The 15,268-nt window shown below is 39.5% G+C and overlaps 1 protein-coding gene and 1 long non-coding RNA gene across 6 annotated transcripts in view; one reads left to right on the top strand and one right to left on the bottom strand.

Annotated features, from left to right (window-relative positions):
- Nucleotides 1–8,120, top strand: part of CACNB4 (calcium voltage-gated channel auxiliary subunit beta 4) — a 120,472-nt gene extending 112,352 nt beyond the window's left edge. For both annotated transcript variants that reach the window (XM_026103036.2, XM_026103037.2), the window contains 2 exons: nt 391–576; nt 4,583–8,120. In XM_026103036.2, coding sequence (XP_025958821.1) covers nt 391–576; nt 4,583–4,843 — 447 coding nt within the window. In that variant the 3' untranslated portion in view covers nt 4,844–8,120. The remainder of the gene's footprint in view (nt 1–390; nt 577–4,582) is intronic.
- On the bottom strand, nt 7,568–15,191 carry LOC112984860 (uncharacterized). 4 transcript variants are annotated; one of them, XR_010389880.1, is made up of 3 exons: nt 15,041–15,191; nt 13,197–13,340; nt 7,568–10,824 (listed from the first exon to the last, which is right to left on the bottom strand). It is a non-coding gene; the product is annotated as an uncharacterized LOC112984860 (long non-coding RNA). The 4 variants fall into 4 exon arrangements; XR_010389879.1 differs by having other exon boundaries at nt 7,568–11,945; XR_003259600.2 differs by having other exon boundaries at nt 7,568–10,163; nt 15,041–15,188.
- Nucleotides 15,192–15,268: the final 77 nt, after the last annotated feature.

A 15,268-nucleotide genomic window follows, 5' to 3' on the forward strand; every position in this document is an offset into this window, starting at 1 on the left:
GTATTCGTAATCAGGACAAGAGAAATACGCGTGAGCCTGCATCCAAAACCAAAGTAGAGCATCCCTGTGTTATTCGGACATCTAGCTTACCATTACATCTTCTGTCATGGTTGGGTTTTAAGTAAAATAAAGTAATCAATGTACAGAGTCCCGCACCTTTGAGCGTGGCAGGCCTCGTGCGGTGTCTAGAGGGTCTCGCTGAAAGGCTTCTGTGGTTTCTGAGAGCTTTGGCCTTTGATCCCCTTTAGAAACCCAGTCGTGTCGTTTTCCTCTGCGGTCCTCATGCTCTAATTATTTATTTCATTTTAAAGGATTAGCACGATGAGAATTGTTTAAGATTTCTCTCATCTGTAACATTGTAATGAACCAAACTTTTGTCGTTGTGATCAGGAAATGTTTGATGTAATTTTGGATGAAAATCAGCTTGAAGATGCTTGTGAACACTTGGCAGAGTATCTTGAGGCGTACTGGCGTGCTACTCACACCACCAGTAGCACACCTATGACCCCTCTTCTTGGGCGAAATTTAGGATCCACTGCACTCTCACCGTATCCTGCTGCAATCTCTGGATTACAGGTATGAAAATACATTTCAGCCCCGAACACCAATGCAGATCAGATTTTTGTGTATGGGAAAACTGTGTAATATGTTTCATACAGCGTATCCTGTGTTTGCTTTGTTACTTACTATTCACTGTTTGGCAACTGCCAGCAGTCACATTGCGAGCTGGAGCCCCACACTCAGTCAGTCGAGTGCTCCAGCACTTTTGACTGCTTTTGCTTTAATGGGAAATAAAATGGCCATAAATTTTCTAGCAAGGAGTTAGTTCTTGAGGAGGAGAAGAATGGCACTCTCTCAAATGCTATTATAGCCATACTAGAAAATAGCATTTTTTTTAATCTGGAAAAAATGTCATTAGAAATGAAAGCCTTTCAGATTGCAAATAAGCATGTACAATATGTCACAGCAGTTGAGCTAACAGTTACTATAGTTAAGGACACAGAACAGTTTCTATAATAATTCCATTTTTTGCCCTCATAACTTCATAAAGTGTTCACTTTTGGGTGAAAACTTCCATGTTTGTCTCTTGTCTCAGCAAAATGCCTTCACCTTTTTGAGTTCTTTGAGTGTGAATAAAATACATTTTTTACCCATTGAAAAAAATTCTGACCATTTTTTTCCACAGGGATAGCTCAAAAACGGCTGAACTTTGAAACTTCAAACGTGGCATGTAAATAGCCCTTAATGAGAAGTACGTGCTTTACTAAGTTTGAAAACAGAAAATGTTTTTGAAGTTACAGTTATGAATGTTTGAAAAGCTCAGGATTGCAGTGAACTTTTACATTAAGCCTGAAAGTTTCAGAAGGAGTCGTGTGTGTGTGTGAGGCTTCTGAGGAGTGTGCGCTTTCTGATGTAGGTCAACAGCAGAGTTGAGCGAATTACAGTTAATGAATAATTCACCTGACAAATTTAACCTCTGTTCTGCTTATAGAATATCTGGAAGCAGGTAATAATTTTGGAGGAAATGTTTCAGTGTTTTCAATTAATATAAAGCTATTTTTTTGTGAGTGAATTGCACTGCACTGAAGGTGCATGATATTTGATATTCACATTTCTAATGATGTGCTTAATTTATTAGGGTCAGTAAGTCACTGTTTCCTGACTGGCTGAGCGCACAAGCACTGTTCTGTTACTGATAACATGCACATGTAAAATGTTGTTTCCATTTTCACTTGCCTTTAAAATTTCAGTTTTCCATCCCTTCATGACAACAAAATACCATCTTAGACCTTTCACCTCTTCAGTTTCATTTTAAAAATTGGGTGTATCCACAGAATTTTTTTCAGGCATTTATTTATCTCTGATCAATGGACACCAGCAGTGACTGTGAAATGTTGCTCCATTTACTTAGGGAAAACTCACACTGAAGATGAAAATCACCCCTGTGCAGTGGGCTGGCTGAAGGTATGCATCACTTAATCCCCACTTCACCCGAATTGTGAAGACTTAGACGGGACTTGAATGGTGCTAGTTCTCTGCAGAGGGGTAAATTTCACCCTGAGTGAATGATGCCCAACTAAAGGCTGCAGGATTTGGCTCTCAGTGCCACTTTTAAGTGTTCAGGCCCATTTAAAGAGTTCGTGTTTTACATGGTTATCTCACATTTAAGACTTCCATCATCTGAAGTGCTTATCTGCCTAAAGGATTTATACTAATTCAAGCCTTTGGAAGGATTTGCATCAGTTTTAAGTGTAATGATGTGATACAGTGATTAAAGTACTCATGCAAATCCTAGGAATTAAACTAACTTAGGTGCTTGTTATGCAGTAAGAACTTATGCTGCTTATGACCTTATGACTGCTTGCCTTTGGGGAAGAATTCAGTTCAGTCCTTGGGGCACTGAATATCAGGAGCCTTGTAACACTGATACCTGAGAATGATACAGATTTGCTAGGACAGTCTGTTCGTACGTGACCTGATTGGGACTTGGGAGTATTTTTTTTAATTGATTGTGGCTTGGAGTTTTGTTTACTGAGAATTGAAACATCTAGTTTAACGTGAATATTTGGGCTTCGTGAAGGTCATCAGGGTGAAGTGAAATGCCACAGATAAAGAAAAAGTCAGAGTGCTCACAGCAGCATGCCCCAGCTGCGTCCCATCCCGCAGCATGTGGTCTACCTGCCAGAGCCAGCGGCCAGCGGTCTTTGGTCACGACCTTGTCTGAAAGGGCAAGGTGTCCACATCCAGCTGTGTGCGTCTGCCGTCCTCCCTAGGAAGTACGAATTTTGTCCTTGCTAACTCCCAGGGGCTAGTGGTTAGCCCTTGTGGCTAATACCTGGCTAGGTCTAAACCTACGAAGTTCAGTCTAATTCCAGCTAATAGACTTAAATTCTTTAGTTCAGGTGTTGGGGTATGTGATTCTTAGGCTCCAAAGGACTCCTCACTGAAGAAAGGGTAATATTGTTTACCATTCAGATTGCGCTGAGAAACCAAAGGTTATTTTGTGCATAACACCAACATGAAACCACAGCAGTTTTGTTCCACGCTTGCATGTTTCGGGGGGGAAGAGTGAGATCAGATTGACTACACGCTCAAGGCAGTGAAACAAAGGTTTCTAGAAAAGAGCGGGTTGCATTCATTGAGGTAAATGACTGGGTAGGTAGAGGGTGTGAGCATAGAAAGCTAAATGAGTTGCATATTGACTAAAATTGTATGACTAGATCAAATATTTGAGAAGTGTAATCCGTGAAGAAAGTACGTGGACCTTTGTGATAGGAAAGAACATCAACATAAGATCAGTACTAAACCATGGTGCCCTAAGAAAATATATATATAGTGTGTTTACATATATAGTATAGTATGGTCAAAGGTGCTCCACAGTAAGCTAGTGTGGGCATTTGCAGAACTGCACCTGTCCTGTATTAACTCTTTCTGTGGAATCTCTTAGTGAGTAACCTTGGTGGCGTCTATCTATATTAAGAGACGGGACATTGTATCTGCTACACTGTAAATCTATACCCTAAGCGGTTACTTCCCCATGCAGACACACCTTTTGTTATAAATTATGCAGTTAAACAGTTGGCATACAGAAGGGACGAAGCAGTGTGAGGGAGGATCTATAGCGTACAGAGCACCAGAAGAAAATTCAGAGCTGGGAGGACCAGATGACACTGTCCGTGTGGACATGAACCTGAGGCCACAAGAATGCACCACCTTAGTAGCATTCTGTTATCAATTACCGGGTCAGAAGATCAACACTGGGTGTAAATCTTGAGAAGGAGAAGAATTGACTAAGTTAGTTCTGAGGATACGGATCCCTCCACCCTTGAGAGGTTTAATCTGTGGTAACGATAAACAGAGTGTTGTTTTCCCTGCATAGGCGGCTACTTCACTGCACTAATTTACTGGCAAAAATAGGAGCTAATTTTGTGCAGGTGACAAAAGTAACACATTATCATTATGGGAATGTGAGGATAGCAAAGGCTAAATCTTTTATTTAATAAATGAGCTTAGTAAAGATCAACTTATTTGAAATATTATGTTTTAGTTACAAGACTTTGTTAATATATAATACTTTTAACCATCCCTCAGCTACATGGTTAGCTGTCCATAATCTCCTTGTCATGTAAAAGTTTTTAAATGGGCTCAGAGAGCTGCACCTTAAAAAAAGAAAAGACAAAAAAAAGCAAAATTAAAAAACTCTTCAGATGTTTTCTGAACCCTCATAAGTCAATGATCAAAATTTTCTAAGCAGAACAGAAGCATGAATGTTATGTTCATGATCAGAGAAGAGTGATAAATGCTGAATATATCAGCTCACTTTTCATGCAAAATGACCTGTAATATTTCACATGACGAATTCTGTAAGATATGCATTATAATGCTGTGTTTGGTCTCCTTTCAGCTCTAGGAACCAGACTATTCTTGTAACCCATTCCCATAGCAAACAAATTTTAACATAAAGTGAATTACACAAAAGTGGATGGATTCTGAAAGACCTCAGAATAAGTCTCAAAACTAGCATAAAATAAACAGAATACTTTTTATCTGTATTAATCTTCGGATTCTTTAACACTCGTAGAGCCAGCGTATGAGACACAGCAACCATTCTACAGAGAACTCTCCAATTGAACGGCGAAGTCTGATGACCTCAGATGAAAATTACCACAATGAAAGGGCTCGGAAGAGCAGGAACCGCTTGTCTTCCAGTTCCCAACACAGCCGAGATCACTATCCTCTAGTGGAAGAAGAATACTCTGACTCATACCAGGACACTTACAAACCCCACAGGACCCGAGGATCCCCTGGAGGATATAGCCATGATTCACGACACAGGCTTTGAGTTAAGAACCTGGGGAAAAATAGTATTCATCAGTTGATAACTTGCCATAACGTAGCTAGGAAAAATAAATCATCTTAATTTGGCAGAGGTAACATCGTTATACTGAAGTTACACTCTGCTGTCATTTGATGTTAAGTAGGGGGCAAAAAAAGTTACCATGCCCTTATGTTTATGCCCAACCATATAGGTTGTTTTTTGTTATTTTTGTTGGGTTTTTTTAGTACATTTGCATTTATAGCCATACCTTTTTCTCATCGTTAGATATTAGACTCGTCAGTTTGTAATTTAGGGTACTTATCAAGGCACTTATAAAATAATTTCCTGTGCTGGAAATTCCAAATGACCAGTTCCAGTTGGAACCAATTTATAAACCAATTCCTGTTGGAATTTGGGTGAATTGACTGGAAAGTCGACTTGAGCATGTTGCAATCAATTGAAAAAAATGCAAATGAAAAATCTGAAAATTACAGACCACTAGAAGCCAGAAAATCAGCTACAGTATTTGTTTGCTGGAAGCTAAATTTATACTTAAAGTTAGAATACAGGCATTTTTTTCTAACCACGTATTTCCAGAATGGCTTTTTCGGACAAACCAGACATAAACTGTCTGTAGTGCCAAATATCACAAATTAATGCAGCGGTTACAAATTATTTTCCTGTTTGAAATTATTTTTAAATCTGGCGTGAATGTTGCAGCAGAGTGATTTTTTTAGTTTAGCCAGTACTGACATTTTTGTTGTGGTCAGCGGTGATGAGCTATGACAGGATAAGGGGAAATAGAAACAGGAAAACGAACAAACTCAAGAATATTCTTTAGTTTGTATGATTAAAGTTGGAGAATAGTCATTTCTTTCTCTTGTTTACCAGAATACAGCTAGTAGTCCCAAAATAGAACATCAGTGTATAGATATGTAATATTTTTTCCCATTTTTAATATTCTGCCTTTTTAAATGGAAAACAGTACACTCTCCTTACCTAGTGTGTAGAGTACCTACATTCCAGTACATCTGAATACCTATATGTTACATCTTTCAAAATCCATCTTTGAATGTCTGCAAATTCCAGCATCGCACAAGAATTCTCCAGAAGAACATCAGTTTAAATTTGAGTGATGAAATCTAAGGGGGGGGGGGGGGGTGTTAAACATTCAGAAATGATGAAAATTCAGAGTAACATGTTGATCAGAATTAGCTTGCAATAAAAATAAGAGTATCAAAAAATAACCTTGCTCACAGTAACATTGTAGAGCTGTCATTTTTAGTTCAAAGAACTATGATAACTCTTTGGAGATGTTGCTGCCTTACTTCCTTACAAAAACTTCTTTTCACCTACTGAGTCTTTCAGTTTTTTTTAAATAGATAAATTTATGTAATTAGACCTTATGTCTTACATTATCAGTGAAGCCTTAGATCCAGTATGATTGAAATAATTACCGTAATTGACCATTTTATACAACCCACTGATGTATTTAAGCAGAGACTCCTAAAATTCCACACTGCATGCATTTTCTAAAATTGACCAAACTGTGCTGAACATGCATTTTTTTATGCAGGTTCATGTCAAAACTATTTTTTTTTTTTTTGAAATGAGGATTGATAATTTTTATATTTGCTTATTTTCTTCCCAAAGCCTGCTAAAGTAGGCTCTAGAAGCATGTAGCAGTAAATGCAGTTCCTGAGTATTATGAGGTCTTTTACTTTCTGGACCAATTTGCAAAGATCACTGATATTTTCTACCACCATTGAGCCTGGTAATCTTCTTGATGTTAACAACTAGAAAAGTAATTCATCTCATATGTGGTACAGCCAAAAATAATGTACATCTCTAGCAGCATTAGAAGATAGTGGACGCACGATTAGCTTTTTGAACAACTTTACTGCCTAAAAGAAGGCCTTAAACATCACTAGATGATTGAAACGAGCCAGTTACCAGGATCAAAAATGTAACATATCTGCATCCATTGCAGTAACAGTTAAGAGTGGATATGAAAGACCTGATCCTGTTTGGTTTTCTCAGGCTGAATTCTTGCTGATTCCAAAGAGCATTTAGTTTGAGAAAGCATCGCAAGATCTGGTCTGCGAATGGTAGCTTAAGCTGTCTTCTCTAATACTTTCTGCTATAGCACAGTGGAGCATTCTCCAGTAATTTTTACAAATATTTGTTACATGTACAGCACACATACCTGCATGAGAAGGAAGGCATTAGGCAAAACATTTTTTCTATAAGCTTTAATAAGTTTCTTGTTTGTGTGCATTAAAGTATTAATTGCAAAGGATGCACTGAGATGTATAAACCTAGATTAGACAGCTGTTTATCTTTATTCTGTAGTAGCATTAGGGATCAGATCATTAACTGCTTGAAGATATTTGCATTTTAATGGCAGGTAGCTGCAAAGCACCTACATATATTTTCTAGTAAACAAGGTTACTGCTTTATCATTTCCTCGACAAAAATGTCATTTATTCCTAGAGCCTTTTGGAGCCTTGTTTTGAAGTCTTCCATGTCATGCTAGTAAAGGGAAAGATCTACATAACACATATGCACAAATTCCATCAACAGCAGTATCTGAAGTGCCAAAACTACTTTGTTCTAATAAAAACAAGCTTTTGAGGGAAGTCATGTATTGTCTTGAAAGAACACGTTGAGTTCCTTTGTTGTGTGGGTTTAAGTTTACTTTACAATTGTATGTAATTAGTTTACCCTCTTCTCCCCCACACCCATTCCATTTTAATATAAGCAATCAGTTATAAAAGATCCAGCAGAACTCCTTGCTTGGTGTTTTTTTTATTCTTTGAAGATAGTTATATCTTTAAGTACAAATATACCGAACGTGCTAATAGATTATTAATTTATTCTAGATACAAGCTATTGGAACTCTTTCATTTTAAAAATAAATTATTTTTAGGAAACACAGTAATCAATAAAAGTTGCAATGTTGATCAAGACATGTAAACTCATAGTATTTGTATTAGACCTTCAGCAATGCTAGCCAGCTGTGTTGTGATTTATTATGCGATGGCGTTATATAAAATTGTGAAGTTCATGTATTCCTGAATGAATACGAATAAGACTAATTTTCTATTCCTCATGCCATTTCTTCTTGTTGTTATAATATTATTACAGCAAAGATCAGAGTTCTGTTCCTAAGCTGTGGCTTATACAGAGGATTTTAGAAACGTTTCTAAAATGTTGATGAGTTTTTGCTATCTGAGTTTTTCATTAGGACACTTTGGGATTAATGCTGATTTACTCAATAAAGGTGACATGACAATCTTAATATCTAAAGACAATATACTTCAGTGCATTCATATCTTTATAAATGAATTAGCAAAGTATTTTAAAAATCTTGAGGCCGCCTTAAAGACAATTCATTGTTAACCTTTCAATTTAAAATATTTTCTTCTTGGCACGTTGTATTTGATAGATGTACAGGTTCTTTTAATAATGACATAGATGAACATTTATGCCATGGGACATGCAACTTGGAAGTGATTATGTTTTATGCCTGAGTATATTAAGAAATTATTGCTTAAAGGAACATAACTAAAGCTGTTTTATATCAAATTTTAGTTTATAAACAATGGGGCAAATTACATAATTATTTTCTAAGCAGGTCTGATTGATTGACAAAAATCACTTCCTCTGCTTGAGAATCCATAGTATAGTATGGCCCTACACCTGGATTTTCCTCTGAAAAATTATCTCAGCATGGAAACTAAGTGGTGCCCCAGATTTTGTGCTCCATAAGCCAGAGTAGTTTCTGATGGCGCCAGATACTTTGCGTGTGCTTGGGATGGGAGGTGGCTCTGTGCCTTCAGCAGACACCTTTCCGGTGATCGTACTCAGAGCGCTAGTTTTGGTTTTGCAGCAAGTAGAAAAATATTTTAGTGGTTTTTTTTCCACCAGGTTTGAGAGCTCCTTCTGCAGATGGTATCTGGAGATTTCATCTTTATATGCTCCTTGCTTTTAAAATAATGCTTAATGAGTACTTACGATAGTAGATTACAAACAGGAAGAAAGGTAGTTGCAAGCTCCTGGCGAGAGCGCGCTTTTGGCAGGTCTCTGCTGTGCCACCAGCTCGCTGCGGTGCTGGAAGTGCCACGTGGTGGGAGTTGCTGAGATGTGCGCAGGCCCGTCGCTTTGGGGTCAGTTTGACTCCAGGTCTTCTGAGTTCAGTGTCGTCTCAATTCCACTGACTCCTCTGAACTTCCCCGAATCTCACATCTTTACAGACATTACCATTCTCAAAATAATATTGCTAATACTTACTATTATTTTATAGCATACTGGTCTGAGCGAATTAGGGCTTTCATCAGTCCGTTACTTTCTTTAAGAATACATTAAATGTGTCCTCTACTATATGTTTTTTTTCTGAATTCTGTGTTTATGAAACCTGTCTTTGATTCCACAGTCTTCATTTTTTTTAAAGCAAAAATAATTAGTGACCATTAATGAAACAATCAGATGCATATTGTGTAAAATACCACTTACACAAATCTGTCTTTTTTCCTAAAAATCTTTATTTTAAAACTGGGTTCTGTTGCCCCAATTGGTATTAATATAAGTTTGGATACATGGGGTTCTGCTATAATGTATTTTGTTGCAGCTACCTCTTACTCCTTCACATAGTAGTTCTACTATGTGTATCCGGACTGTAAGATAATGTAGCGTAGCCAACTCGAACTTTGGGGAAATTAAATTCCCACTATCTTTAAAATGATGCCAAAAGAGAGTATATTGTTTTAAGAAAAGTAATTTGAATAACCTTTATTATATTGTTATCCAAGTCCAGTTTATTTTATCAAGAAAAATAAAGGTATGTCTTTAAAAATAAAGGTACATTTTAATAATGTTGTAGAAAATACATATGTAAGGAATTGACTTGGATAAAGAGCTGTAAATGCTACTTAGTATCAAAATTTTTGTTAGGTTGGAGAAAAAAATCTTTTTCCTGAGTTGTGGAATCCATTTAATAAGTCAAGAGAAATACTCTGAATCCATATAGAAAGCGTGGGAGAAGGTAGGATTGTTTTTAAAACGTTAATAGGACTGTAGCATTCCTCTTGTGCTTCACGGTCACTTCCTTTGGAAGTGGTGAAGCTGGAAGTGATGTTGGCTTGGTCTCAGTGACGCTTCGCAGACTTGCCTTTTCCCTTCACGCTCTTAGCCGTGCGCTGCTCTGGATTCTCCCGAGAACTCGATCCTGCAGACAACCGCTGCTGGGCACAGCCTTTATGACTGTCGTGTCTGGAAGCCCAGCAGTTGCAAGGTCTGACCCTAAATGTCACACAGCGCTTATCATATGCCTTACAACTATTTCCTGAAAAATTAAAAATGATTGCCACAGTCTCCCCTTTGATATTATTTCTACTCTGTATAAGCAGTAGAAAATCAATATAGTAAGAAAATATACTGTACAGTACAAAATGATATATTTTGCCGATGACATGAAAACAAAGCAAGGAAAAAAGCACATTTATAATAGCACAAATTTACAAGAATTCCACTATTACATTTGGCACGGTATTTTTGAAAAAATAGGTAATTTTTTTGATTCAGTGTCAATGAATTTATTGCATTTTCCATCAGTTTAAATTGCTGCCTGATACTTCCAACAGTTTATTTCTAAGCCTTGCATTTTGCATATGTGATTTGATTTTTCAATAACTTGTATTCCTTCCATGTTAATTAATGAAAAATATTTAATTAGAAAGTCCCTGCATTCATTTGTTGTAATTTCCTCCTCAAAACTGAAATTACGTGAATACAAGCAGATTTCTAATTATGGCCGATGTACAGATTTTGTCATATGACTGATGAATATTCCAGTACTGTTGGTAGCCCAAGGTCAGGAATGAAATACTCCCAATAAGCAAGTTCTTGGGGCTGTAATGCTACTTGCTTTTGTGTATCAGGAGGGAGGGAAGACATTACATTATAAGAACTGTGAAAGAGTCCACCCAAAACTTCCAGTGACATTGCTGAAAATTTAAAACAAAAAGGAAAGTAAGCTTACAGAATGCATGCTTAGACCCAGGGTGTGTTTGCATTCGAAACAGGCCTTATTCTGCTCTAATATGTGCAAGATAAAGTCAGTGAAATTGTACAAGAAGAGCATAGGAAAAGAATCAAGCGAAATACAATTTTATGTACACACAAGATGTAAAATGATAAAGTAATAAGATGAAAGCAGTCATTCAAACTCTGAACCATGGGCCTTGGGCTTTTCAGTTCCCAGAAAACCTGTTTCTCACCCAAACTAGTTCCCAGTGATAGCCTGACTGTGTCTTCATTTGGAGCCAGTTCAGACTCACCATGGTAAAGACGTTATTGCCTTTACAAAAAAAAAAGAAAAAGAAAAGAAAGAAAAGAAAAATGTATGTTTTCTTCTTTGCTGATTTGCCCCTTTCTGTCCTTACTTCTATAGATACTGTATGTGTAGCATTCTACAAGGCATGCTGGGTAAACTATACTATGCAAATGTGTACAGTGTTGCATGCTTTGCTCTCCCTCTGCTTTAGTGGCTTTCAAAGAAAAAAAAGTGTTGGTATTTTTGTGAACAGAATCATTTAAAAAAGAAAATGGCAGACTGCATGCTTGTAGTATCCTCATTTCTATGGATTTGTTTTATGGGATTTAGATGTACAAAAATGAGCTGCATTACAATAACTTTTCTACAATAAATCAAAAACCATACAAACAGTGTTTAAAAGTCTTTTTTAAGTCTCTTTTTGTATTCTGCACTCAAAAGATTGGAAAAATGCTCAGAAGAGTCAATTAAGAACAAAATGTTGCAGGGTTTTTGTTGTTTGGCGATAGCTATTGGCAGCAGCTTAATGTGTTAACTTTTTTTAGTAAAAATTAATGAAATTGTGAAGAAAGAGATGCATCTGGTCTGTGGAATGAATGATTTATTTTTAGAGCTATCTGCTCTAAATGGTTGCAAATCAGAAGTACAGAAATACAGATTATAATTCACTATTCCGTCAATAAGTAAAATACTTTTGGCCAACTGAAATCAATGGATTTCATGATTCTCATGAATGTTAATGGCTTTTGGATTGATCTTCAGTATGATCTCGTATTAATTTAAAACCTGCTCCTAGACAGAAACAAGCATAAAAATAATGTGAGGTTATTAAGGAATGAAGGAATAGTTAAACCAAATACAGTTTATAATATCTCGAAAACAAGAAAGGGCTGAAAGGTACTACCTTGAGCCTAATCCAGAGAACAATCTTAGGAGTGGAATTAGAGGGCGAGTTCCCATATGGAGTTTGCTCCACAGGGATGCAAAGAGGCTTTTTCCCTCAAAGTGAGCCCACGACCTAACAAAAAGGCTGTGATTGTCGAAAAAAATGTGGAAATACTGTGCTTTCAAACTGGCTGCAGCAGCCGGGGCCCACACGGGCTGTATGGAAGCACAGGTTTGTAACGAGCACCCCCAGACTGGCACAGAAGTTTGGCCGTGTGCTCTCCCTTCTTCAGCCGCGTGTGCCCCCAGCGGCCCTCGGCTGCTGCCGGAGGGGAAGCAGCAGCCGTTGGTGAGCCCGGGCACCGCTCACCCGCGCAGCTCTCCCGGCAGCGAGCCCAGGGCCGGGATCACCGCCTCCGCAGTGTGCTTCGCCCCTGCTGCTGCCAGCCGCCTTCTAGAGACGGCGAGATAGGCTATCAGGGAAGCTGCACCTTACATGTGAATTAACTTTTGCCGCACATTTCTAAAGGACGTGCGGAGCTTTTTAAAATTCATTTAACTGAATTAGCTTAACTAAGAGTTCAAAATGAGATATAAAGCATGTGAGTTTTAATCTAAGCTGTTAATAAAGTTCTTACGATCTTCCAAACAGAAAAAAAAAATATGCTTTTGTGTGTTTTCATATGTTCCTATGAGTTAAAAGTTTATTAAGCCACCTCCTCTCTTGTCCATCTTCTCTAAATGTTCGGGTTTCTTCTATATAGTTATTTTCCCCTCCATTGGTGAAATGACACCACAGGGAGACTGCGCAGTTCTGCACACGAATACCCAAAATGATGCACAGTCTGCGTCACGGGCACTTGGAACGAGGCTTTTAGGACTTCTAGGAGGAAACTGTGTCACTCGTATTTGCTATAAACTGCAGTGACTATTTTCTTAGCATCCACCAGCAATGGCAAGTCTGACATTAATGTTACCATATTTAAAAAAAAAGTCCAGTAAATGTTAAATCAGGCTGTAGTACAAATGCCTTCAAACCATGATTTAACTACCAGTAGGAAGCCATAGATGAAAACTTAACAATAGCCTCCTAGTCCTAAAATACACCATATGTTCATCTTGTAAAAAGGAAAATCCATTTTTGCAACTGTTGTGTACCTGCAAGCCTTTGAGAGTTGCGGGATGGTGCCTGGCAGAGTGGAGGAGCGTTGGCAGCACTGAATATACAGTCTTGCGCAGTCTGATTTGGCTCCAACAAGTGCGGGCTGCAGCTTTTTAAGTTGCTTCAGTAAGTCACAGGGTCTAAGAGGAAAAGTACATGGGAAAAAAATGCCTTTTTATTTAGAGATTTGAAATAAATGGCTTAACTGAATTTTGCCTAGTTGGGCAAGTTCTGTCACACCTACGTGAATCTGGACTGAGCCCACAGACTTCAGCAAAATTACTCTATGTTTACACTAGGGGCACAGATTATAGAAATTTATCAGCATCTGAAATTTGCAGCGGAAGTACAGCAGAAAGAGAGGTAATTGTAGGCTAATGAGTAACTCCATTGCAGGCTGAATGCTCAACTTGTCAAACGTGTATCATGTTGGAGGATTTATTTCATTTGCCTGCCCGTTACACATCCCATCCTAGTGAGTGGAGCTCTAGCGGGGAATGACATTCTTGCTGGATACCTCAATTTCCCTTGTCCATTACCTGATGGACTCCTATGAAGAAGCCATTGCACTCAGCTATTAGACTTCCTTGTTTGTCCTAAGAGGACAAACTAAGCATTTGCACAACGGTTCACAAGTGCAAAGGCCTTGAGGCTAAAATCCAAAGGTGCCAGGCATTAGAGGTACTAGACAATTCAGAGATGACAAAAGGGAAATAAATTTGTCTGTCTATGCTTTTTAAAATGAGCAATTCCTTGGACATGGACGAGAGAGACGAGGGTGTAAATCCTGCTTGTCTTGTCACTAGCCTATTATACCAAGATGCGGGTAGCCTATCTATTGGTTGTTCTTTAAAAGAAAGTAGCTTGTGCTGCTGCTGTACGTTGCATGGACATAGCTCATAGATGTTCTCTGAAAACACTTCTGGTTTGAATTTCTCTGAAGGGGCAGGCAGAAGTGAATCCTACCTCCGGCAACACTCAGTTGCTTCGCTCCCTTGAGAGACTGTCATGTTTGTACAAACAGCGTAATTTACCTTTAGACAATCTGGGTAGTTTAAAGTGAAAGAAAATGAGGCTACAGAACTTTTAGTCACCTGCCCACCAAGCAACAGCTCATCGGTGACTTTCAGAAACGTGGTCTTGGATGGAAAGACCTACATTCCAGCTAAGTTTTAGTTAAGTTGCTGAAGTCCGTTTTTGGGAGTCTGACCCGAGTGCCTTCTGCACCGGGAGCTGCGGAAAGGCAGTCGAAGTCGCAGCTCAGCACTGTGCGGTTTGCTGGCGCGGTCGCGTGATCGCATTCCTTCATTGACATTACACATGCCAACAGCTACAGCGAGCTCCGCTCCACTGGTGGTGCTAGGAGAAGCCATCAGCACGCACGCACTTCCCTCCCCGCCGGTAGCAAAACCTGGGTTTTTTTTTAGAGCAAGAAACTTACTCTGGAGAGATCAGTTAGAATCGTCAGCTGGGTCCCGAGAAATCACCAACTGTTTTAAAAACTGGTATTTTAAAGCAACACATCGGAACTTTTTGCCTGCTGCTGTTGATCCTTCTAGTATTTACGACTGAAAGCTCTCCCCACTGTGGTAATTACGAAACGTGTTTACTCAAAATCGAGATTCCCACGTAAACTCCTGATCCCAGGAGGCGGGCCCTGCAGGACAGCACCACGCACTCCCCTGGATAAAACCCAGGTGCACCGGCACCCCGGGAGGGAGGGAGGGGAGTCACGGAACTTCGCCCTTTCGAAAATCATCAGCATTTTCCTGGCGCACTCCGCCTCGCTCGCTGTGACATCGCATACGCGGCCGCAGCGCGGTGCCGCCTCACGACGTACCCCGCTCCGGGTCGGCTACAGCTCGAAGCCCTGCGCAACACCGTCTCCGGGAGCGCCGGCGCCGCGCTCCCCTCACGGCGGGGGGCGGGGCAGGCGCTAACGGCCGCCCCTAACGGCCGCCCCTAACGGCCGCCGCGCGGAGCCCCGCCCCCCTGCGCGTCACCGCGACGCGTCTGGCGGCGGGGCGGGGCCGGCTGCGCCCCGCTCCCTGCCCCGCCTCCTCCCGCG

Source organism: Dromaius novaehollandiae, chromosome 7 (genome assembly GCF_036370855.1).
Source record: "Dromaius novaehollandiae isolate bDroNov1 chromosome 7, bDroNov1.hap1, whole genome shotgun sequence".
Taxonomy (NCBI): Eukaryota; Metazoa; Chordata; class Aves; order Casuariiformes; family Dromaiidae; genus Dromaius; species Dromaius novaehollandiae.